This window comes from Epinephelus moara, chromosome 21 (assembly GCF_006386435.1).
Source record: "Epinephelus moara isolate mb chromosome 21, YSFRI_EMoa_1.0, whole genome shotgun sequence".
Classification (NCBI taxonomy): Eukaryota; Metazoa; Chordata; class Actinopteri; order Perciformes; family Serranidae; genus Epinephelus; species Epinephelus moara.
The window spans coordinates 32,417,278-32,441,881 of record NC_065526.1 but is presented as its reverse complement, the minus strand read 5'-3'; the positions used below and the strand labels follow the sequence as shown (position 1 = coordinate 32,441,881).

Genomic DNA, 24,604 nt, shown 5'->3' with positions numbered 1-24,604 from the left:
TGTATAGAAAAGTGGAGTTTAGGCAATCAAGTCAAAAATTCCTGAATTTTTAAATTTGGCCAGTAAGTATAGCATGTACTTAAAAAACAACATAAATTTGGTCTCCATTTAGTGTAACGTATACAGAATAGCCATGTGTCATTATTTTTAAGATGAATGCATCATTAATGGGATACTGTGGGATAAAGGAGCTTTTACCTACCCAGAACGTAATTTAACACAAGACAGATTTTAATTATTTTAATTGATCGTAGTGATGATTTAAGTATTGATGCTCAAAAGTGTGTTAGTGTTAGTACTGTTAGTCATCCGGCTTCCAAAATGACACATAAAACATTAAAAAACTATTCATTTGAGCTTTTTCTGATCGGCCATCTCTATGGGAAGAGCCGATCAATTAAATCTAAGCAACTAAAACTACATGGTAGTGGTTAGTGAAAGATCGTGTTCATAGTAAATTAAAAGAAACCAATGCTGACTGTTAGTTGGGAATGGGAATCAAACGGCTGTGTCCCATGTCAGAGTTACATGCTTCCCATCAATCCACCGTTAACTAAGAGGTTTCACAACATCGGAACCAAATCACACTGCGAGGCATTATTTGCACAACCACCAGAGGTTGCATTTTTGGAAAACACTGACATAAGTCACTTTAGGCAGTGGTTCCCAATCCAGTACCAGTACTACAGTACTAGGAACATTTATTATGAAGCAGATATGTTGAGATTCTTATTTGTGCAGTAATCACCATGAACTGATGTCTGTCAGTATTCTGTCAAGGCCAAAATATGTACTTACTGATACTAGGTTAGAAAGAGGACCTTGTGTTATTATTTTTTTGTTGAACAAGAGGTCCTCGGTTTATGTGGTGATCAGCCTATTGTTACCTATTTTGTTACTCAATGTGCTTGTGCTACACTGTTGTTACTATTGCAACTAGCTAGCTAAGTTTTTTTTTAAAAAGGAGTTTTTGAGACATGTCTAGAGAGCTTACAGTCTCACTTGAAGAAGGTAGGTGTAGATAAATGGAGTGTGTATAACATAAAATATGGATACTCGACCAAAGCCTCACGGAACGAGATGGGTCAGCTGAGTTTTGATAAATATTTACAAACGATGTTCAGATTCCGGTCAGGATCGGCCTACGATGGACCGTCTGTCTGTATATGGCTACTTTTTGTTCAGTGCTGGTGTTTGTTATTTATGTGTTAACACCTAGGCTATTTCAGGTGGCAAATATTCATACAAGCTAGCTAACGATGCAGCGGGGCTAACAGTGCAACGGGGCTTTAGCATTGCTGGAAGACTGATCGAACTCAGGAGGACAGTGCTGAAGCCATGCACACAGTATTTAGATAATGTAAAATAGTTCAGTTAACAAAGGTTACAGTTCAGGAAGAGTTCGTGGAGATGAAAAATGCAAATTGTATTATTTATAACTTCTGATGACATTGCATCATTGTGTGTGTGATGGGTGTGTAAATCCATATAAGTCTATATAAAACACTGCCTTTTGACGGTCACTTACAAGTTGCGTGCATGATCACAGTATATAGTATAGTATACAGTCAATGCATGTTGAGTTTGGGTCGGGCTAGGTTACTACTCTTTCAGGCTCGGGTCAGGTTCAGACAGATGTATGCATCCTGTGCTGCACTCTAGTGTGCAATAACAATCAATCAATCAATTCAATCAATTTTATTTATAAAGCCCAATATCACAAATCACAATTTGCCTCACAGGGCTTTATAGCATACGACATCCCTCTGTCCTTTGGACCCTCACAGCGGATAAGGAAAAACTCCCCAAAAAACCCTTTAACGGGAGAAAAAAAGGGTAGACACCTCAGGAAGAGCAACTGAGGAGGGATCCCTCCTCCGGGACGGACAGACGTGCAATACATGTCGTACAGAACAGATCAACATAATAAATTAACAGTAATCCGTATGACACAATGAGAGAGAGAGAGACAGAGAGAGAGAGAGAGAGAGACACACACAGAGAGACAGACAGACAGACAGACAGAGAGATACAGGACAGATGGTAATGACAGTAGCTTACAACAACATTAATGAAAGTCATAATATTATAATTAATAATAATATATTAATATCTGATAGTATACATATGTGACAGTAATCATATGTGTATAATAACAGTAGAAGTATGACTAATGATAACAGCAGGAGGCACAACCACACATGTCACACTATCCAGGCACCGCTGCAATACGAGTTAACCTGAGAGACAGTGGAGCACAAAGGCTCCAGAGAAGAAGCCGAGTTAGTGACATTCAGAATGGCCGAGTTAGCAAGATGCAGTAACAGGACACGACACATTGCAGTACCCTCAACCCATTACCCTAGGAATTACATTAATAGCGGACAATTCTACAACTCAAGATTTGCATCCAGTGCAGGAAGTAGTGTGCCCCCTCTAGGCTCAAAACAGCTCTATTTCACTGTGCATATGACTGAAAGGATCTTATCTGCACTCTTCTCTTGTTCTGTAAAGCACTTTGAATTACTTTGTGTACGAATTGTGCTCTACAAATAAACTTGCCTTGCCTTGCCTTGCCCTTAGTAGTGTGGAGAAAAGTGAAAGTTTGGAGGTCAGAGTGGCAGATGGGAATGTAGAGCTTCAAACTTAAATGCAGTAGATAAGAGTTCATGTCCTGTTGCAGATATGCAATTAAAGTTAGCCTTGTTTTCCAACCCAACCCATTATGTTTGCCGAATCATAACCAGCTATGTTGGCTCCCTAACCCTTGCCATATTCCAGCCATTGATAATTTGTCATAACCACAGTCTTCCCCTGAACTTAACTATTGTTGTCATGTGCAGATATTGTAGAAAGCAAATTTTAAAACTTGTTGGCACGGTTCTAAAATGAAGCGCTGGCATTGAACACAATACTGTGTTTGCTAGAATCTTCTGATATCAGTGCTCTCGTCTGGCAATAGTGATGGATATCACTGGCTGGCAATATTAAAATGTTGTTATATTAACATGGTCTATGGTGCCGGACAGTTGGGGAGCCCTGGTTTTGGCAACAATTTTTAACTACATAGAAATGCTAACAATAGGAGCAATCTTCCTTGAGAACAGTTATTAACTGACACCTGGGACATTCAAATTACAATAAAGTTTAAAAAAAAAATTCTCAACACATTTTACAAAAGTGATAAGTTTTGATATTAATGTTAACATGCAATGCAATCTGCATATCAAAACTAAGGAGCATTTCAGCCTCTTTTTTTCCTATACATTTATTTTATGATTATTTATAAGCTCTTATGTATTTCCCCAACCTTTCTTTATGCAAACCAAATATAATGACAGAGAACGTTTTTAAATATACAGCAGTCAAGTCTGTAAGTGGAGACTGGGACAAAATCAACATTTATATTAGAGCAGGTTTGGATGGCAAGCAGTGAAACATTGATGAAATTACCCATCTACCTCCCCTCAGATTGTTGCCCATGTATCATAGCCAGAACAAATACCACATAATTACATAATTAATCAGATCATGTATGTTTCCTTTCCCTTCCTCCATTTTTTTTCGTTCTTTTGTACAAGAGTCAAATGCATGTAATCACTTGTTCTGTAATGTAATCTGATCAGGGCCATGTAATTCTTCATTTTCCAACAGCTCCCTGGAGCAACGGATCTGAGAGCGAAATGAATGTGGCGGAGTCTCTGTCCCTCCTCTCTCTGGCTCTCCGCTTTGCTTTCTCTAAATGTGGCTCCTTCACTGTGGTTAACCGCTTGGCCGTGTAGCTGCTGGCAGCTGCGTCTCCCACCACAAGACAATATCTGTCCTCCTCACTTGTCTCTCCATCTAGCTATCCATCCATGCTCTATTTCCCTTTTCTCCTCCCTGTCCTCTCATCTCCCCCAGTCAGCTATCCCTCTTGTTCTTCTTTCTGCTCATCCACCTCTCTCCTTCCCTTTCGTCCCTCACTTCTCTTCTCTCCTCCCTCGCTCCCTCCCTCCAGTGGCGACACCAACCATCAGGTCCCATCTATCTGTGTGTACGTCAGCAATTAGAGCGTCGTGGCAGCCAAATGCCAGCCATGTCCCCAAGCTACACACACACACTCAAAGGCTATGCCCTGACAAAACAGCGAGAGAACAAATCACACCATAATTTATAATCTCGCTGCGCTTAAATCTCATTATATTACAGACATATGGATTTGGCGGCATGCACGGCTGGGGAGCCGGTGCTATAAATTCCACCAATCGTAAATTATTAAAGGAAAGATAGAAATGACCGTCGCCTGTCCAGATTAGCTGTAAATCACACTCAAACATGGTTTGTTTAAGGAATTAAGTCCCACGTGGTGTAAAGGACCTAACAGGGTATTACTTTAGTCACTGGGTGGTAGAAAGGGTCAAGTTTGAGCTGCCTTAAAATATCAAAGGATTATGGGTCAAGTCATAAAATAGACAGGGGCTTCCAGCAAGGAAACATTGCCTTTATCAGTGTATACACCAACCAGCGCACAAAAAAACTGAAAATGGTTTCACTACAGCACCGTTTTTTCCCACCCGATTGTTATGTTCTACCATTTACAGAAAATGCCGATAACCAAGCCAACGAGCAACATAAACAAAGCAGAAAGCCACAGCTTGTCACACCCTCTCCACTTTGCCTCAGTCCAGCCCTCCTAGCTCAGTTTTGAAAAAGTGGAATTCAATTTAAGGATAAACCCGGCCAAGCAGAGGTGAAAGCAGGCCGTGAGAGGGCAGCCCCGGCCCTCTGCTGTCAGCTCGGCTTTTCATTATCACTCTGTCATTTCAGAGGAGATGTCAGGGGTTTCATAACACAAGGACATGACTCAGTTCAGATGGATGCTAAGAAATCTGTTGAAAAACAGAACGAGCCCTGATGTTAACCTGCTGACACGCAATGTTGTAGACTCATGTCATGTCATCAGTCAGGGAGGTCTGGGCGTGGGAGAAGATGGCCTTTCAGCCATTTCTTGCATCTTGAAGCATACAAGTACCTAGAATTTATAGATACTCAGAAAATCTGCCTGATGCACAGGGCTCCTGCAGAAAAACGCAGGGCCATCCAGCAAAGAAGGTGGATTTGGCTCGCAATGTCATTTGGCAAGGTGCTGCATTGGCCGAACAAATACTCGCAAGCATAAACTCCTGGTAGATAAGTTTCTAGTGTTAACCTTGCGATCTTCGTGATGAAAGATAAAATGACTGCAGCGGTGATAACTTTCCAGAGCATTAAAGTCCTTCCTCATAATATGTGTAATCCCCTGTGCATTGTTTTTGTGTTACTTTATTGTTACACGGATACCTGAAGCAACATATTCCGACCAACACAGCTCCTTGGCAGTTTTTAACGCCCAATATCTTGCTTTTTTTTGGACAAACATAAGATACTGGTTTTTATTCCTTATCAAATATCATTTCATTTGGCTTTTGATATTCTTATGATTTGAATTGTGGAGGATGCATGTCTGCATACAGAGATGTACTATAGGGAAACTGCCTCAATGATTTGGTTCGCCCAAATGACAAACATTTTCTCTCTTTAGCAGGCATTCAGAGTGTAAATGTCAGCGTCAAAACAATGCTATTGGGGTCCACTTGTTTCAGGTATCTCTGAGACATGATAGGTATATAATCCTGGAAGTCCAGTTTGATTAATAGATCCATGAATTTGAAGACTTATCAAACACCTAGACATTGCACAGCGGTTTGCTATACTGTTAGACATGATTTTACAACTCTGGAAAATTATCACTGCAGCCAAGTTAATACTTGTGTCGTGTTCCTGTCCAGGAACTTTTTTACCTTTTCTGCTGAATGACCCTGTGTGTTTTCCATAAGGTTCTGTGATGGCACCCCCAGTGTGTTGCTGGACTGGCTTCATTCAAATGAATAAGAGGGCTGTGTCTTGTTACTAAGGATTTAAGTCAGTCAGAATATCATTCTGGATAATCCGCAGAACATCAGGAAGTACTTTCAATGAAAACTTTCACAGTGAGGTGTATATAGAGTATCCTTAAACACTGATTCTGAAATGTGTTGCCTGTTGAATTTTTAAAATAGATTTGTTTAACGCTGCAGGTAAAAACCCAGAACTAGTAACCTCCACCAGTATGTTGGTGTGGGGACAGAGACAGATACCTTTTTTGTAATTAAGGTGACTCCGCCTTAAAAATGTATATCTTATGTCCTTACACACATTCACAGTATCCCTTACGCCTCTGATATCTGCATGTGGAGTGCCTTTGCTCCAGAGTGGGGGCAAAGAAGCAGTGCAGATGCCTCAGCAGTGCAACAGGTGCTATCAAAGTGCTTCCTAGTCAATACACACAGAGGCAGCATTTAAAAACATCAGAGGGTGGGACTAAAGAGTGGCATTAGACTTTGAATGGAGAGGGATCTAATACATGGATGGTCCTCTTCCTCGGTCAGCCCATTGACTCCAAACTGAGCCTATTAGCAAGACAACACACCACTAATGGCACTGCTACCGCTGCTACTGCCCCTCATGTGTATGGAGACCACACACACACACAACCCTCTTCACTTTTCCCACGCTTTTGTTACCTAAAACATTGTTGTATTATCACGTGAATTGAGTTCAAAGTTTCATTAGAAACCCATCAAACACTGTGTATGATGAACTGTTTGTGGGGGGCCGCATTTTTGGTCAGATAGTTGATAGAATCAGTTGTTTTGGCACTTGAGATCTACAGAGGGATAAATGTTAGGGCAAATAACAATTCAGAAACAATTATCATATCCTCTGCATCTGTGAAAATCATCCATACTGTTATTGTCCAGTTTAGCTGAGTGTGTCATTAGTTTCAGGAGAATCCAAAACTATATATTTATTCCCACTAAGTGCCCTGTCTTTCACAGTATAATGCTGTTAGGTGGACATTTTCAACCCATGCACCCTGTGATATACCACAAGTCTTTACCTCATGTTCTTTTGTGTCTAAGACCTGTGAATTTTCTGATAATCCAAAGTGATTTATTTGCTGGACTGTAAAAACTTTAGGTCACATTTTCTTTACCTGCTTTTTGCCTTTTTAGTGCCCAGTTTGAATCAAACCATGAAAATGAAATTGTCAGTGACCCAAAGTGAGTTACAGCAGGAGAGAAAGTTCGTCTGAAGCTGTTAGTAATGTTGCTCAGTTCCATATGTGGCCAGCAGGGGGGTGTAGTGGAGAGGAAGACAAGGGACTTCTCCTCTCCCTGTCTCTCTCATTCTCCTTCAGTCGGACCACACTGTCCTACAGCGTGCATACACACTTTCCCCCGCAAATCATGTGTAATATCCCAGGGCTGATAGTTGGGCTAAAACTTGTGTTTGTACCATAAATTAGCTTTGCCTCATTATTTTCCTATGATTAACTCTGTCAGTTTGTTGCAGTGATGGTCGAAAGGGTATGTGCATAATAGAGCTGTTGGTGCTTTGTTTCTGGTTATGGGAAAGTACTACAGTGATTAGTTTAGTGATGTCCAAATTTGAATGGAGAGAAAGGAAACGCAAAAAAGATACATTGATTACAACAATCACAGATGCCAGAGATCATTTCTGTAAAAATGACCCAAGATCAGTTCCAAAACAATATTTCCTCAGCTGAATTGGGGGAATTTTACACAACAAAATATCCCACTGTATTTGGCTCGACTTTTGCCATTAAGTGCACATACTTCATTTGTAAATGTAAATGTCTTAGAAATTTGCTTTTTTTTTTGCTTTTTTTTGATCGATGCCAGGACTGTCGGTTTAGTGAACTTCCCTCTGTCTCACTAACTTGAGTCTCTAGTGCGCACTTTATAAGAGTGTCTGGTAGTCCACCTCTTTTTGTTAAGAGGTGGACTTCATTGGCTTTATGGCAAGCAGTCTCTCCAATGCAGAGAAAGAGAGAGAGGGAGACAGAGAGGAGGGGGATAATTCATTCACTTTGCGCACAAAGCGCAGTGGAAATCACCCAGGGGAACGACACAGCAGACAGAGGGGAGAGGCAGAGGGGTTGGGGGGTGTTGAGAAACACTGTCCACACATGCACACGGACACTCGAAATCCAACAAACTAAATCCATCCTCTCACACTTTAACTTCCTCGTGATTTTAATTTTGTGAAACTAGAAGAAGAAAGACACCTTTTGGTAAAGTTGACTTTGTCACGTCAGAAATATCGTCAGCTGTTTTTATCTTGCAAAAGATTGAGACAAATGTAAGATATTAACACTGTCCGGCTCCCTGATCTGTCACGGGGGGGGGGGGGCTGAGTGATCCAGATTTTGTGAAGGCGAGAAAGAGCGCAGTCCTCTGTTTGGGAAGAGTGTGTGATCATTTTGATGGCCAGGTGGAGAAAAAAAGCTCCCACTGAAAAGATTAAGAAGTAATGATTATTATATAAAAGTATATTGTTTTGACACAAGGAAAAGGCAGAGGGGTGTTGTGTCTGTGTGTCTGTCAGTCAGTCAATGAGCGACCCGAGCGCTGCGCGGCAGCACTGCACCTCGGAGCGCTCTGGACCCTGGACACCCCTCCCTCCTCCCCTCCCTCCTCATCCACCCCCACACTCCCCGCTCAGCCTCGCGCAGCCCAGCTCCAGCCTCACACACGTCGCTGCTGAGCACTGTGAGACCCCCACCCCCCCTCCCCTCACACAACCACCACCACCACTGCCTGCCACCGTCTCTGCGATCCTGCGCTCCCTCACCGGCTTCACTCCTCTTTCCTCTCACTGATCGTCCCTCTCGGTGTTTCAGCGGAGGGGCTGCACGCGCGATTGCGCTATTGATACCCACTTTACACTGTGTTTGTGGAAAGTCAGCCTCTTTCTCTCTCCCTCGCTCTCTCTGTCCTCCTCTCTGGCTGCGCTTTGGTAACCTAACAGGGAGGTGTTAACTACTTTTGCTTCCACAAAGCGCCTCCCGTTATCTCCGGTGCTGCTGCGCAAGAGCCAGAAGGGCCACTGCTACTGATATTCCCACTCCGCAGAAAAGTTTTCGGTTTGTTGTGAGGATAAAAAAAGAAGCCGGAAACCGAGGAGTCGTCTGCAGAAGACGCGGATTCTACCACGGCGAGGTGAGTAACACTGACTGTCTTTTTGTTGTTGTTGTTGGGTTTGAAGCTCATACAGTTTGTGTTTCCACGCCTTTTTCGCGTTCCGCCGCTTCTCTGTGTTTTGGAAGCGGATTTCGAGTCGTTTCAATAAACTTTCTCTGCCACTGTGCGCTTTGGTCGCTGCGCGCGGCGGCGTTTCCACGCGTAAAAAAATAAATAAATAGAAAAAGTCACGGAACGGTCTGTCTCCGTTTGGACACGGACTTTCACGCGTGTGCGCGTGTACGTCCATATCTGCTTATGACTCTCTAGGTGTGTGTGCGTGCATATTCAAGGTTCCCAAACAATTCAAGTGTTTTCTTGAAAACACTTGAATTGTTTAGCACAGTGCGCGTGTCAATGCCATTACGCATACATAACCATCACCATATATTATACATTACAAGTGCTGCACGGCCACACATTGCAACCAATATTTCAACTTTTTACAACTCTAAATATTGATTGTGTCAATGCAGTGCTTTAGATGAAGGCGGGCTGTGTCCTCAGAATTAATGATTAGATAATTTAATTGTTCTCATCCTCGCAGTAAAGTAATTAAAAATACAATCAAATTCTGCCAGAGAAACCTTAATCTTTATTATCGCTGCAGAGCTCCTGAGATCTTTTACCATCATTACCGGCTAGATCCTCAATAATGGACTTTATTCAGCAGGCCTGCTGTGATTTTATGTATTTAAAAGTTGAGTAGAAGTTGTGGGAGATATCCGTCTTTGTAGCTCACTGGGTCATTATGTCGCTGCTTTGCTTTTAGTGAAAGTTAGAGTTGCTTTTCAGCACCAGGTCGCTCACAGTCATGAGGACGTATAGTTTAAACTGCCGCGTATTGGCCCCGTTATTTGGGGTCCAGTAAAGCCTTTGATGAGCCTGATTTAAATGAGTGACCAACATAGATAGAAATATGTAAAGGACTCCCGGACCAGAACCATACCGTCATAATGGAATCACTAATCGTTAGTAACGAATTTGCGTTTAATCACAGATTTTAAACTTTAATTATTATTCAACCAAATGTGATTGTTGCAATTAAAACAAAAAATAAAATAAAATTAATAAAACATTGTGGAAAAGGAATAAAATCAGAAACAGGACGGAAAAAAGAGAGAAGTGTTTGTACAGAAAATCCTCCTCTCTGGGCGTGTGTGAATACAAGTCCTCAAATGCGCAACAAATTATTCTCAGTTTCTCTCAAAGAGAAACAGACGGCTTCAATTCAAAAAAGAAAGGCGACTCACTGCATAGCACGCGCGCGCACGAACACACGCACGCACACACACAGGCCTACACACAGTTGGGAAACACCTGTTAACTAGGGAGCCACTATAATTTACATCCTCCCCCTAAATAAGCAGCGCCCAGCCAGAGGAAGTCCCGGGGGCCTTCCAGCTTCGTGGCCGAGCACAGTGAGCCAAAATCGGCTTCCCACAAGCGCCAGGTCCCGCTGCTGCTGCGTCGGTGTTACCGGATACAGCACTCATTTTTCACTTGCATTTTCGGCATTTAACATGTCACATCGGGAAGACAGGATTATTACTTTTAGCATAACTCGAGTTTTTAAAAATATTTTAATCATGTTTTTTGGGGGAAACGGCTCGCTTGTATAAAGGGCGTTGTGTTTTTATTTTTTTTGTTGTTCCTGCTAATGATTTCATACTGCAGGCTTGATGAGAGACTTTTAATTATTTGCTGTTTTTTAATGCAGTAATTTAAAGTTTTTATTGAGAGTGACAGGCGCAGACCATTAAAGCGTTGATGAGATTGATTTTTTTTTGTCAGTTAGGCAGAAAACTTCTGATCTTTTATAGTCGAAGGCATTTTTCACTAATTTGAGCTCCCTCCTTCATTTCTCTGCGTGTGTGCCCGCCTTGACATAATCACATCCATACCGTTTGGTAAAAAGGAGCGACCCCACTGAAGCAAACAAGTGAGCTGTCGCGTACGCGCCCGGATCAACGCGCACTGCCGCACAAAGCCGCAACACTCAGAACAGGGAATAATAAAATTAGTAGTGTGGGAAAAATGCAGCAGACCTATTAGTAGTAATTTCCAAGTTGAAAAGTCCTCTCCCTGCCAGCAATAAATAGCGCGTAAAAACACACTTTTGGAGCGAAGGTGCGCCCGAGGCGGGTCATTGAACTCACCGCACTGTGCAGATTGAATTATAGTTCCTGAAAAATCACAAACTCCACATCCAGATCCAGTGAACCCAGCGTGATGAATTCCTTCAAATTGATTTTATTGATTGTCAGATCAACCAGCCCTGACTTGTAACGACCAGCCGAGCCTTTTCATTTCTCAAGCACTCACATTAGCGAGCAATAATTATCTTTTAAACATGGGAAACTGGGCAGGAGAGGAGAGATGTTACAGAAACAATATTTTCAACATGTTAAATGGCATCATATACAGCAGATATATGGTAGTTTGTTTCCGATGCGGGGGAAAGTTTGCACATTCCTCATTAATACAATTTACTGATAAAGAAAATAGAGATGTCATTTCTCCATTAAAGCCTGTGGTACACAGCCCATTCCTACCAGTAAATGCATTTATTAAATGAATAATTTTGAAAATTAATTTAATGCAGAAAGGAGCTTTATTTCATTTTTAACTAATGCTTAATTAAAATACCTCAAAATTCTTGTTTTTAATTATATGTTAATGAGAAATTCAGAGCGATTTGACAGATTGATTTCAGTTACAGTGCTTGATATTAAGTTTAAAAATCTATTTAAACAACCAATTTGAATAGTCCTATGTTAAATGTTATTTACACAAATTAAAGCTGCCTCTTTTCCATATACAAATGATTATAAACTTGGTCAATTTAATCGTGTTTGGTGGTGTAGCTGTCACCCAGAGCGATGCACCACCGTCTCAGTTTCTGTCATTTTATTATTATCCTGCTTCAGGTTTCTGATCAGTGATTTACAGGCCGCCGCTTATTTCCCGTCCACATTTGAAGGCGCCACAAAGCCTTATGTTTTTATTGATATGTTTCTATGGAAGTCGGATTTTGATTGAAACTTTTGGGTGTTTTAATTGTAAGATTTTATGCGCGTTACAGTCTGTTTGGTATTAACTCCGAGACTATGCCTCGGAGCCGTGGGATATAAATCACACATAATGATGCCTGCTTTAAAGCATATTATGAATGAAATTATTTTCGAGTGAAACAACACAAAACGGACCTGTATGAGTAATTCTGCGTGTATGTTTTCTCCACCAAATTCAATGTAAAAGCCTTGATTTTAAATATAAAGTCTGAGAACGTGCTTTTCTTACCCACTCATTTAGGCCTCATCTCCATCTCAGTGTCTCTCTCCACCCTTCCCATAGGAATATTCTGTAGGCGAAAAAGGAAAAAAAAGTGTCGAGGTTGGAGGAAAAGTAGCAAAAGATGATTTATTTGTCAGCGTTTTCGAATCTCTCTCTCCCCCCCTTCCTCCCCCCTTCTTTCTCTCTCTCAGCAGTCAGCTGTTATTGCTCGCCATTGATCTCTCTTGCTCCCCTCCTTTGCGCAGCGAGAAGTGAACGAAAATTAATGTCCATTTCACACCTCTGTGCTGGATCGATGGCCGCAGGGAGAGAAGTTTATTTTAATTTGGCCCCGAAGAAGCGCCACATCCGAAACAACAGCAACCAAAAAAAAATCCTCCCGCCTGCGTAATTATCAGGAAACCAGTTCACTCTCACTTTTAGGCGGCGTGGACGATCATTAAGTGGCTGGTGCGCAGCTTTAAAATCATATTCATCAGATGAGGAGGTTATTAGAAAATTAAAAGTATAATTTTTTGTCTTAAATGTGGGAGTGGAATTCTGCTCGCCAAGTTTTTTATTTACCGCCTCTGAGGGAATAAAAATATATGTAACTTTTGTTGCTGCCACCTGTTTTACCCTCCTGAATATTTTCGTCTCTGTCCGAACACATATCTAACCCTGCATTTGTATTCCACTTCTCATATTTGGGAATATTAATGCGTCACGACGCGCGCATTAACACCTCATCTCTCCCCTCTTCTCTCTCCCATAACATGACACTGATAGTAAATTAACCATGGATCGCTCAGTCGCGACTAGTTTGATGACCCCCCTCGGTCTATTAAGTCCTATCAATATGCACTAATTCCTCATTCTTTATTAAAAGCAGAACCAACTCCTTCTCCACTTCTCCATCCTCCCTCCCTCCCTCCTCCTCCTTTCCCTCCATCTCCTCCCCCCTCCCTCCCCCCTCCTCTGTGTGTGTTTTATTATTTTTGTTGTGCTAATAAACACCACATACGAGAGCTAATTTGACATGCAGACGGTAATTGAAATAAACGCGTCGCCGGTAAATAACAAGTGTTTGAACACGCAGACACGAGAGCGGGCCCCCTTGGAGAGAAAATGCGTCCTGCGCGGTCTGCATCTTAAAACTTTGTGTTATTGTTGTCTCGTTATCGCGGTTATAATCACCATAATTAAGTGCGAAGAGCCGGATGCGATCATTTAATGGATGGATATTGTAGGGCTGTCTGGCTTATCAAAGCAACCAAATGGTTTTTTTTATTTTTTCTTTAGTGGAAATTGCAGCCTGTCCGCAACGCAGCGTGTGTTTTGGGGCGATTTTGATTGATTTGTCTAATATTCCGTGTTTGAACTTGGATCAAAAGTTTTAATTTGCATTTTTCACACACCGTCACTTTCATGTCCAATATCTATAGGAATTATTCTCCTTATTTTTGCATGTCTTTAGGAAAATAATGCTGTATTTTATTGTTTTATCAAAAAGTGATATTTCTCCATATATTTCTGTCTGTAGGAGACATTTTAAATTGTACTGAGTATCTTATTTTCTTGTCATATTTTAGAAAATATGTGGAAATGCAAAAAAAAATCTTGGCATCAATATTACTAAGATGCTTATATCTAACAAACTGAACAAATAATAATTCTCTCCCTGCAAATATGCATGCACACCCAATTATTCCTTTTATTGATGACAGGAAAGGGGAGTAGCTCATGTCCAGTCATTTTCTATTGGAAGGAAATCACTCCATGTAGGGGATGCAGCACTGTGTTTAATGGTTTGATTGCATTGGAAAAGGCAGCCACTGGTAATGCCGTTATAGGGGGAAATATCACTTGGAGACGCTATCGGCAACAAGAGAAAGTCAAAGAATTAGCCTAATGGGGGGGAGAGGAGTTGTGTCGGATGTCAGATACTTTCTATTCTCCATGTTGCTCCGTGTCTCTTTCCCTCTGTGTCTATCCCCCTCTCTCTGCCCCCACCTTTGCCCCCACCGCCACATCATATCTCTCTCAGGTTTCCCCCCCCATTCGTCAATTACACCGTGAGCCGGATCACAAGCTCCCTGCTTGGAAAATAAGCTAATATTCACCCCCCCCTCCCTCTCACACCTCCCCAGAAGACACTGTTGGTGCATTTGCGTCCATCGATTGCAGACAGGCAGTATTTGTGTAGTCCTACTTATCATTTTTCTCCGTGCAGCCAGCTGGGCATCCAGGCTGGAGACTGATACAGGCGGCCTGATCCAACCAGCCGATGTTTGAATACACACACATAACTGCAGGAACACACACCCTTACGCATCTGCATGCTCACACACAAGCAGTTTGATATTCACATTGTATGCTTGGTTGCTTTTTGAGAAGTTAACATAAAGGTTTGATTGTTGGTAGAGCATCCTCGTAAATCCCCTTGAGCTCCAATTCTGCTGCTTTGTATCTCTGACCTTTGGCCTCCATGCAGAGCAGAGCTGATCATTTCCCGGCATGCATCAAAGACATTTCCCATTGTTCTTATTATCATTATTAACTCTACAATAGTGGATTATTACTGCAGGATCTGTGGGTGAAAACAGTGTACCTGGCAACACTTTTTCCTTGTTAAACTTGAGCTAATTGGCTTGCACTTGCATGCAGCCCGGAGTACAAACCGGCCAGCCAGCCAGCCGCCTGTCTGCCTGCCAGCCAGCTAGATTAGTGGCTGCTGTTGTACACGCCGGCGCAGCACAGCAATAAAGAGTCATAGCAGCGCGGCTGATGCCACACACGCACTCTGTCACACTCCTGCAGGACAGATAGCGAGCTCCGTCACCTGTCGGTCAGCAGAGAGACACTGGTGTCATATGTCAGGCTTGGAAGATTTTTGTGAGTGCGTACCTCATCTCTGAAAAGCAAGAATTGTTGAAGCTTCAACAGAAACAGTTAAATATGAGGTAGATTGTCAGATTTTGAGTGTACATCTTTTCTGGTTTCCGTTGCAGTACCAGGCGTCCATATCAATTGCAGCATAATCAAGCACATGAGAGGGTATTTTATTAAATCATTTTGTCCTCTGTTAGATATTAAGCAATGTGAAATAATTTCAAACTGTTTTGTGTGATTATTAGTTGTTATAAATTTGGACTATTTGATCAGATAAACTGCTCAAAATGCTTCTAAATTCTGTACTTGGCACTGTCCACAATACAAGCCGGTAATGCTGCACCTGACAGCTGCCAAATATGTCAAAGGAAGTGTTTTTTACATCATTTCAGGGAAACAAAAAAGGAAAAAAAAATAGATACTTAGATTTGGTTTACCAGTGATCCAGAAATACACTTTGGAGATGGTAATCTATGAGCAATGGAATGTTGTGCTTTTCCCATTTAGCCTTGTCTGTACCAGGAATTAGCTGGCCCCGCTGAACTGGGCCTCACTGGTGCTGCCATGAATAGAAATCCCTGCCACAGGTCAGGGCCGACTTCCAGAATGATTTTTGTCTACCGGCCATGACTCTGTCTCTGAAATCACAAAGGATTATTTGAGAAGTAAATCCTATTGCCTTTTTTTTTTCTCAGGAGCGTTGCATGAATGTCACATGAATGTCTGGGAAAGAAAGATGTCCCTCTTCTTTTTTTCCTGCACTCAAAAAACACACATTTAGTCTGTTAGGTAACACATTCTCCAAAATATATTTGTTGTTAGTTGACTGCTGCACAAAGCTTGTATGTTCACTTGCACAAGCTTGTCCAATCCTTATTGATTTTGTTGCTGAATATTGCCCAAGTGCCATTATGCACCTCAGGATGATGTGTGTGTCGGTATATGATCAAATCTTACCGTAATATTTTTTTCACTGCGGATGCATATATCTCCTGTTAACTGCAGCAGCTGTTGACTGACGCGAATAACCTGGTTACGGATTTCATATCAGAGAGGCGGAAGACAGAAGGAGAAAGACAAGAAGAGAGAAACATGAGATTGGATATTTGAAAGACATTTGGAAGCAAAATTACGGTTTTACAGCTGAAAAGAAAGACAAGGACAAATAATATGAGAGAGAGAAAGAGAGAGTGGAGAGATAAATGGGTGTGATTCTTATTCACAAGGACATTTGAGCTTTGCCTCATGGCCAGACATGAATGAGTAGATTTCAATAGTATCGACTGTTGCTTCGGACATCAGCAAACACACACGCAGATACACACACACACACCTGCTGAAGCACAAGCACAAACACCGCGGTCTGCCTGGAATACAGAGTGGACCTGTGTGCAGGTCACACACACACACACACACACACACACACACACACATTGCACAGACAGGCGGTTTTCTCTGTTCCTCTCTATGTGTGTGTCATGATGGCAGATGTTTTATATGTGACAGCAGTGTTTTAAGTAGCAGTGCTTGCTTTGTCTTTATTCTGGGGAAATGAGTTTTCACAATGGTCCGGTTTACTTGAAAATATAGTTTTTGCCATTTCAAAGAAAAGAACAGTCCAAGAAAATAAAACAAGGCTTTTGATTATATACTTTTTGTGTGTGTTTTTAGAGAAAAGTCTCACTGAATTATCCAGAAAATGTTCTGTCACCAAACTTTAAGCAAGGCCTTATTTCATGAGATACATAGATTAAAGATGTATTTTTTATGTTAATTTTTCCCAATGATATTTATTTTTTCAACTTCAAAATATGGCACCTGTATTAGCATAATGTGCTTTGTTGATCTTCCAAGAGGTTGGTAGTTTCCTGTAAATGTTTATATGGTTGATTTTTGGGTGGTACAGTTCTGTAATTACCTTAGATTAAGATGTGGGGTAGGGTGAAGAACAGCGAGACAGGAGTATAGAGTACAAGCATTACAGTGGCTGAGGGCAGACTTTAGAGGCTGTAAATTTTAACTGGAGCTTCAGGGCTTTTGGACACGAACATTTTGTTCTCTGGAGAGTTTTGTTTCTCTTTTACACTTCATACTTTAAATTGCTGCTTATTAAATACCAAATTCAAGTATGGAAGCATGTACTTACACAGTTTTCCATGCACTTAGGTCAGTTTAGTTCCATGATGCATCATGTCATATTATGCTGTGTTTTTCAGAGTGTTTTATTCTTCAACGTCTCCAAATTGTCTTTACCTGATCTGGTGTGTGTGAGTGATTGTGTGTGTGTGTTCAGCAGAGAGAATGTAAGACTGGCATAAAATGTATAAAATGTAAGAGTGGCACTTTCACGCTTGTCAACAATCTCTAAATATAACCATGGACCGGGAAGTGTACACACACACACACACACACACACACACACAGACATTTAGACAGGCCTGCGGTTTTGACTGCTTTTCTCTATGTCTCCATTAGAAAAAAAGAGAAAAAATCAACTTCAGCTGCTTTACTTCCCGACAGTCTCAACAGTCTCACACACACACACACACACACACACACACGGACGTGCGCGCACACACACCAGTCACAGTCGACAAGACATTTTTATAACAAAAATTGGATTCCTTTTCGTTCCTCTCCAAAACTCAGCAGACACACTGGAAAACTCGATCTGACAAGTTTCAGCACCGTGTTGGAACAGCAAAAGCGTTGGTTACACACTCAAAGCAGCCATGCAAGAAAAATATTTATTTCCAACCAGTCAACAAAAAGGAAGGCTTCGATAAGACGGGGGCTCTTTGTCACCAGTGTAGTTATTTGGATCCCATTTTCCCTTTCACTTTTTTGATCCTGACACTCACAGCTGCTTATGTTTCTGTCCTCCAAAGAAGGGAATCACTGAAACATGTGGAAGACAGAGACTGTGCAACTGATTAAACATTTGATCCTGTTACAAATTAACCTTATTTGGAAGCCATCACCATTCTTTAAGTGATATTTATATCCGTAATACCGCCAACAAAATGTCTTCAATGCCTAAACTTTTCTCTCTGAGCTCTCCAACAAGCAAATAACATCCTCCCATCATTCTTAAAGAATAATAATAATGTTTATGACCACATTTACAAATTATTTCACATAGAATCTGTGACTTCTCCTGCAGCCCCCCCCCCCCCCCCCCCCCCCCCCCCCCCCCCCCCCNATCTTGTGCTTTCCCCTCCGCCCCCCCCCCCCCCCCCCCCCCCCCCCAACAGCTCATATTTCCTGAGTGAAATTCCCCCGCAGAATGATGTTAAAGCACATTGTTGTTGACACTGCAATTTTGCAGACTGGCATGACATTGTCACTTAAAGTGCAGATTTGACGTGAAAAGCCGTCCTCGCTGTTTGTATTTAATATCGCGCCGACAGCTGTATCATTCTTGCACACTGTAATCAAATTATGACAGCGCGGTAAATGTTCCCCTGTGACATTTTCTATTATAAAATGCATATATACCCGTGTATACAGACAATGTGTGGGTGCTATCCCTCAGTGGCAAATGGGATTGTAAGTGGCAACCGACTGACATTATGCGTGTGTGCGTTAGATGTAATTGCACTTGGATATTGATGATATGCATAGGTGCATGTCATTTGGAATTATGATTGTTGTTTTAGAGATAAGGTGAAAAACATGGTTGACTTTTAGAAGCTTTATGGCACTTCTCTCACTGCGATATTACAAGTGGAGGTGGAATTTATTATAAATTACCTGTGAAAGCATCCATACAAAAGCAAATACAGAAATAAAACGATGGGAGCCAGCTGAAGGACTCTCTGCTATCATTCTCCAGAGGCCTCATCACATACACGTGTGTGTGTGTGTGTGTGTGTGTGTGTGTGTGTGTGTGTGTGTGTGTGTGTGTGTGTGTTTTCACATGTGTGCACACAAGAGCAGCAGGCCAGAAGGCAACCAGCTTGTGTCAGTCACCCAGGGAGATGAGATTTGTACCCTTTTACTCTGATATCACACCCTCTCCTTTCCTTTTCTCCTTTCCTTTTCTCCTTTCCTTTTCTTCTTTCCTCCTTTCCTCACCTCATATATCTTGTTTTGTTTCCTCCTCTCTCTCATCTCTTTTCTTGTTTCCTCTCCTCTCACCTCCTCTGTTGTTTCATCTCATCTCATCTCATCTCATGTCTCTCCTCTGTTGTTTCTCCTCATTTCATCTCATCTCTTGATTCCTCTCATCTCCTCTTGTTTCCTCTCCCCTCATATTCCCTCCTCTTCTCTTGTTTCATTTTCTCTCCTGTCCCCTCCTTCTTTCCTCCCCTCTCCTTTTCTCCCATCCTTTCCCCTTGTTTCCTCTCGTCCCCTCTTGTTTCCTCCCTTCTCCTCTCCTTGTTTCCTAGCCTCTCCTTTACTCTCCTCTCCCTTGTGGCCTGTAAGGGAATATCCAGTGTCCTCTTATTGGATTGGCTGCTTCACGTTGGCGGCCCTTCACTCGCCGCCCCCTCGGCCTGCTGGGTAATGATAATAAAATTGAAATATCCCGGTACTTATCAGTGTATTACCTCGCTATCAACACCTCAGACACACTCCTACTTTAGAGGTTATACAGGAGAAAGCGTGATCTGATACACAGTGCGAACAGAGAGAGGACGCCGGCCGAGAAAGTGAGAAAGACAGAGAGGGAGAAGAGGAGAGGGAGTAAGCTGACAGACGGAGAAAGGGATGGCGAGAAAGAAAGACAGGAGTTTTTGTCATGGCTACACTTTCAAGGTGCTATTTCCAGGATGGATTGCGGTAGGTAGGGAGGAGAGGGTGAAAAGAGGAGGTGGTAGAGGAGGAGGAAGAGAGGCGTGTAATGTGACTCTGTGGCATCTGTCCAGACCAGAGAGGCGTGTTAGCGTAAGCCGTTCTCAACACTCCACAGTAGTCTACTGTACATTTGCGGTAATGTAAAACATCTCACATCTCCTCATCTCTCTCTGTCTCTGGGCCCTCTCCTCCCTCTTGGCAGTAGTTGGTGTGTGTGTATCTTTGTGTGTGTGTGTGGGAGGTGGGGGGAGCATGCCAAAGCTGAGATCAGGTTTGGAAATTGATTTGAATGAGTGTTGTGGACAGCTGATAGCTATAAAAGATTTTCTCCTTTCATTTCCCAGGGAGTTTCTCCTTTGATGTTGGCTGGTAGTCAACGCAGCTTTGAAGCTCGTCTAGAGCGGGCTGGGCCGCTACTTGATACTGTGTGAGTTTGTGTTTGTTGTGTGTTTATGTATGTGTGCACATGACTTCGCGTTTGACCTTTTCAAGTCACACTGGTGTTGGATTTTTTTGATGGCAGCGGTGACTTTTATGATAATATAACTAATGTTTTTTTTTTTTTTATCAAATGGCATTTAATTTTATCTGATTTAATAAAATGAGGTAAAATTACTCCTGATAACCTATTTGCGTGTAAGCTGATCTGATTTTTTTTTTTTTTCATCCACAACGCTGCACAAAATCCCACAATCACTTATGTACGACAAGCACATCTTCACCTACTCTAAATCTTTAACATATTGGGCACTTAACATGCCAGCCACCTTCAAATTGCCCTTTGGGGATAAAAATCTCTGAAATGTTATTTTGTCGTTTCATCGGCTGCCTCTGCGTTCCTTCGACCGGCCAATCGCATGTTCCAATCTAATCCCCGGGAGGGAGGATTCTAGTCTGTTGCCACGGATGCCGGGGGGGTCATGAGGTCAAGTACGGCTAATTTATTCACTCAGTCAGATTTCCTCTGGCTCGTGGATGGCAGATGGAGAGGTCTGATATGATATCACCCATCTGAATCACCCAAGGGAGAAGAGGCGGGAGTGACGGGGGAGGGAGGGAGAGATGGAGGGATGAGAGGAGAAGAGATTGACAGGAGAGATGTAAAAAGAAAGGGAGGACAGATAGTAAAAATTGGGGAATTAAAAGTGGTTAGATAGAGAGATAGGAGAGAGGGTAGCATAGCCTGCAAGAGTGTGGAGTGTGTTCGCCCCACCGAGTCGGGTGTCAAGCTGAACATTGAGCCACATAGCCTCTTATCAGATGTGTGTGTGTGGTTGAAATGTGTGTACGTGCGTGTGTGTCCTTATCTTAAGACAAGTGGTTCTGGTCCAATAAGATCCTGGAAGATGGTAGGACTAAGCGGCTTAGACTGAGATCTAAGATGGAGGAGGGAGGGAGGAGAGATAGCGCTAGGGAGATGAGAGGAGGAGATGAGGATGGAGAGAAGAGGAAGAGGAGGAGGGGGAGATGGACAGATTAGGAGGATGGAGGACAAGGAGGGGACATTTGGAAAGAGATGAGACGTGGAGGGCTGTAGAGATCGGAATGGAAAGATGTGATGTGGAAACAGTTTGGAGAAGTTTTTTAAAGAGCAGGAGGAAAAGGGGGGTGGGAGTGGGAGAAGTTTGGGGTTTGAAATAGTTCTTGGCTTTTTGTCAAAGGGCAGGGATTTACAGGATTTGATCAACAGTGTCAACTTGAGGACACTTTTTCCCAAGAGGTTTCTGAATTTGTGGCTTCAACAACAGTGTCCGCTTAAGAACACTCTGTCCCCAAAGGTTTTGACTTCAAGCCTTGGCTTCCAGACGCTTCTTTATTAAAAATTTTCCACTCAGCTTCCAGCCTTTCCATTACATACAGATTGAGGTCAAGACACTGATCTTTGTCTGCTGAAAAAGCAGCACACCTCTTGTCTCTGAAAGTACCTATCATTAAGAAAAGATGAGGAAGTCTAAGATAAATGTGAAAAGTTGCACAGAGGGATTAGAATTTTTATTATGGATGTTAAGAGAGCTGATTTTAAGCACTTTAGTCGGCACGAATAAAATCTTTTCAGGGATGCCTCACAGAATCTGTGAGGGGCAAATCTGTCAAAGGACAAGTGTCATCTAACCACAAGTCATCTAAAAAAAATGATCTGGAGGAAGGTGTAATTATCTTTTCCCATCACATGGGTGCAAGGGTGAAGCTCAGTTGAGAGGTCACTTTGTACAGTATGGTAAACTTGGCAGAACAGGTGAGAGAGCTGTTCTTGTGACTTGCATCACAACAACTTGCTTAGACCGCCAAGATGACCTTTTTCAGGAAAATATTGTAAACTTGTTAAGTTGTTTTCCTGAAACTAATGCTTGTGTTTTGTATCTCTTCAGTTTGGCGACCACATGACGATGAGGAACCAGCTTTGACGATCTGCGGATGTCCACCCCCCCTCCCCGGACCATTCGGCTTCCACAACGCGTCCAGCAAACTCTCCAAGAGGGAGGCTCTTACTTCTTATTACCCAGGAGGACAAATGTTATCTTGACCATTTATTGTATTTATCACCAGGACTGAAGTTGTCCAAACTGTGAAGTCTGTAAAGGACTGAACATACCCAACGGCACTTACCTGGCACGGAATGATCTGGACTGAACTGAGCTCAAGTGAATTTGGCTGGAGACAGATTAAGTCACGTTAGCTCCACTAAGGAGAGATGAATTGAATTCAGGCTAACCTGAACTTACAATTGCTGACACCCTTTAATTTCTTAAAGAATACTCTCCTCCCTTAGAAACCTTTTTAGGAGCCCCTTTCTTCAAAAAGCCAAAACCCTTAAGTGTCCACCCTAGATTCCCTCACTTCCTCTGACCCTCTCCAAGGGTCTTGAACAGGCTCACATTTTATTGAGGAGGAATCATCTCCTCCTCCCCCTAAAATCCTTACGACCTCTTCCTTTTGTCCAGACATGGATCTCCACAGGGCAGCCTTCAAGATGGAGAGCTCCTCCTACCTGCCCAATCCCCTGGCCTCCCCGGCCCTCATGGTCCTGGCCTCCACCGCTGAAGCCTCTCGCGATGCCTCAATTCCCTGCCAGCAGCCACGTCCTTTTGGCGTCCCAGTATCTGTTGAGAAAGATGTACATTTGCCATTCAACAATGGTTCTTACACTTTTGCATCAATGTACCACCGCCAAGGTGCAGTTCCACCAGGATTTCCCAACAGGGATTTCCCTCCGTCCCTCCTTCACCTCCATCATCAGTTTGCCCCACCTAACCTGGACTGCTCGCCAATCAGCATGCTAAATCACAGCGGCGTTGGCGCCTTCAGGCCTTTCGCCTCACCTCCAGAAGATCGGGACGGAGCACCAGGCGGGTATCAGTCTGCTTTCACCCCAGCCAAGCGCCTCAAAGGCTGCCTGGACGCAGATGCTTCACCTCACCTGCGGTACTCTGACGCAGAGGGGAAAGAGTACGACTTTGGCGGTGCCCAGATCCCTCCCGGAGGCTCGCCCAGCAGCGCCTTGAAAGCAGTGGAGGACAGTGGGAAAAAGATCTTCGCTGTGTCAGGCCTCCTGTCTGATCGAGAGACTTCCTCCAGCCCTGAGGACCGCATAGAGCGCTGTGAGTAAATATTCATTAATGTTCTACATTGTACTCAGGGAAACTAGAACCACAATGAAGTGTGCATGCAGATGGGTGACAAATAATAGGTAAAAATGGAAACATTACAGTACAGGGCACAAAGGGTCACGAAATGATTTCAAGAGTATGACAAAAATGGGAATCATATCCTATGGTCTTTGCACTTGCCACATCTCAACCTAATTAAACAAACACCTTTGGAAGACTTTGGAGCAAAATGTTAGACAGTGCTCTCCACCACCTGTTCTTACATACAAATTTGTCACCCCTCTGTATGGAAGTATGCTTGTAAGTTATATGAAGACAAGCTGTTGGAAGACATTTTATAATGTGTTCACATAAGCACACATTTACACAACACTCAAACTACATAGACTTACACATTATTGTTGTAATTATTCCTTTCTAGTGCAAACACAAATCATCCCCAATATGCACTTACAATAATACAAAGTATTAAGTTGTAAGTAAGTAAATTGTACAGTATTACATTGTGGTGAAATAAAGGAACACACCACATCAGTCACCACAACAATTTCTCATTGTGCAATTTCTTTCAGTTTATTACAAGTGGTTGCACAGATGTATGGTCTCCAATATGTATAAGACACACTCCTAAAAGCACAATGTGCGCAGGATTTTCAGTGTCACCCTTCTAATACTCATACCACATTTTACCAAAACTGTTAGAACAACCCAATTCACCATATTTGAAGATTATTCTACAGACATTTGTTATAATTAAAACTGGAGAAGACACATGCCAAAACCTATACAGCAAGACACATAAACACACACACAGCCAAATCTAATTCTGACTCTCAAATTAAAACCAAAGTACAACTTGCTGCAATTTGTAAAAGAATGCAAATTTTTACACTCTAGCATCACACACGCCAATAAACAATC

At 42.4% G+C, this 24,604-nt stretch overlaps 2 protein-coding genes across 2 annotated transcripts in view; both read left to right on the top strand.

Annotated features, from left to right (window-relative positions):
* LOC126382479 (putative nuclease HARBI1) overlaps positions 1 to 8,746 on the top strand; it is a 92,126-nt gene extending 83,380 nt beyond the window's left edge. The window contains exon 3 of the mRNA XM_050032364.1: positions 8,473 to 8,746. Coding sequence (XP_049888321.1) covers positions 8,473 to 8,746 — 274 coding nt within the window. The remainder of the gene's footprint in view (positions 1 to 8,472) is intronic.
* LOC126382478 (E3 ubiquitin-protein ligase Rnf220-like) overlaps positions 1 to 23,682 on the top strand; it is a 163,993-nt gene extending 140,311 nt beyond the window's left edge. The window contains exon 3 of the mRNA XM_050032363.1: positions 22,445 to 23,682. Within this exon, the coding sequence (XP_049888320.1) occupies positions 23,020 to 23,682 (663 nt within the window). The 5' untranslated portion in view covers positions 22,445 to 23,019. The remainder of the gene's footprint in view (positions 1 to 22,444) is intronic.
* Positions 23,683 to 24,604: the final 922 nt, after the last annotated feature.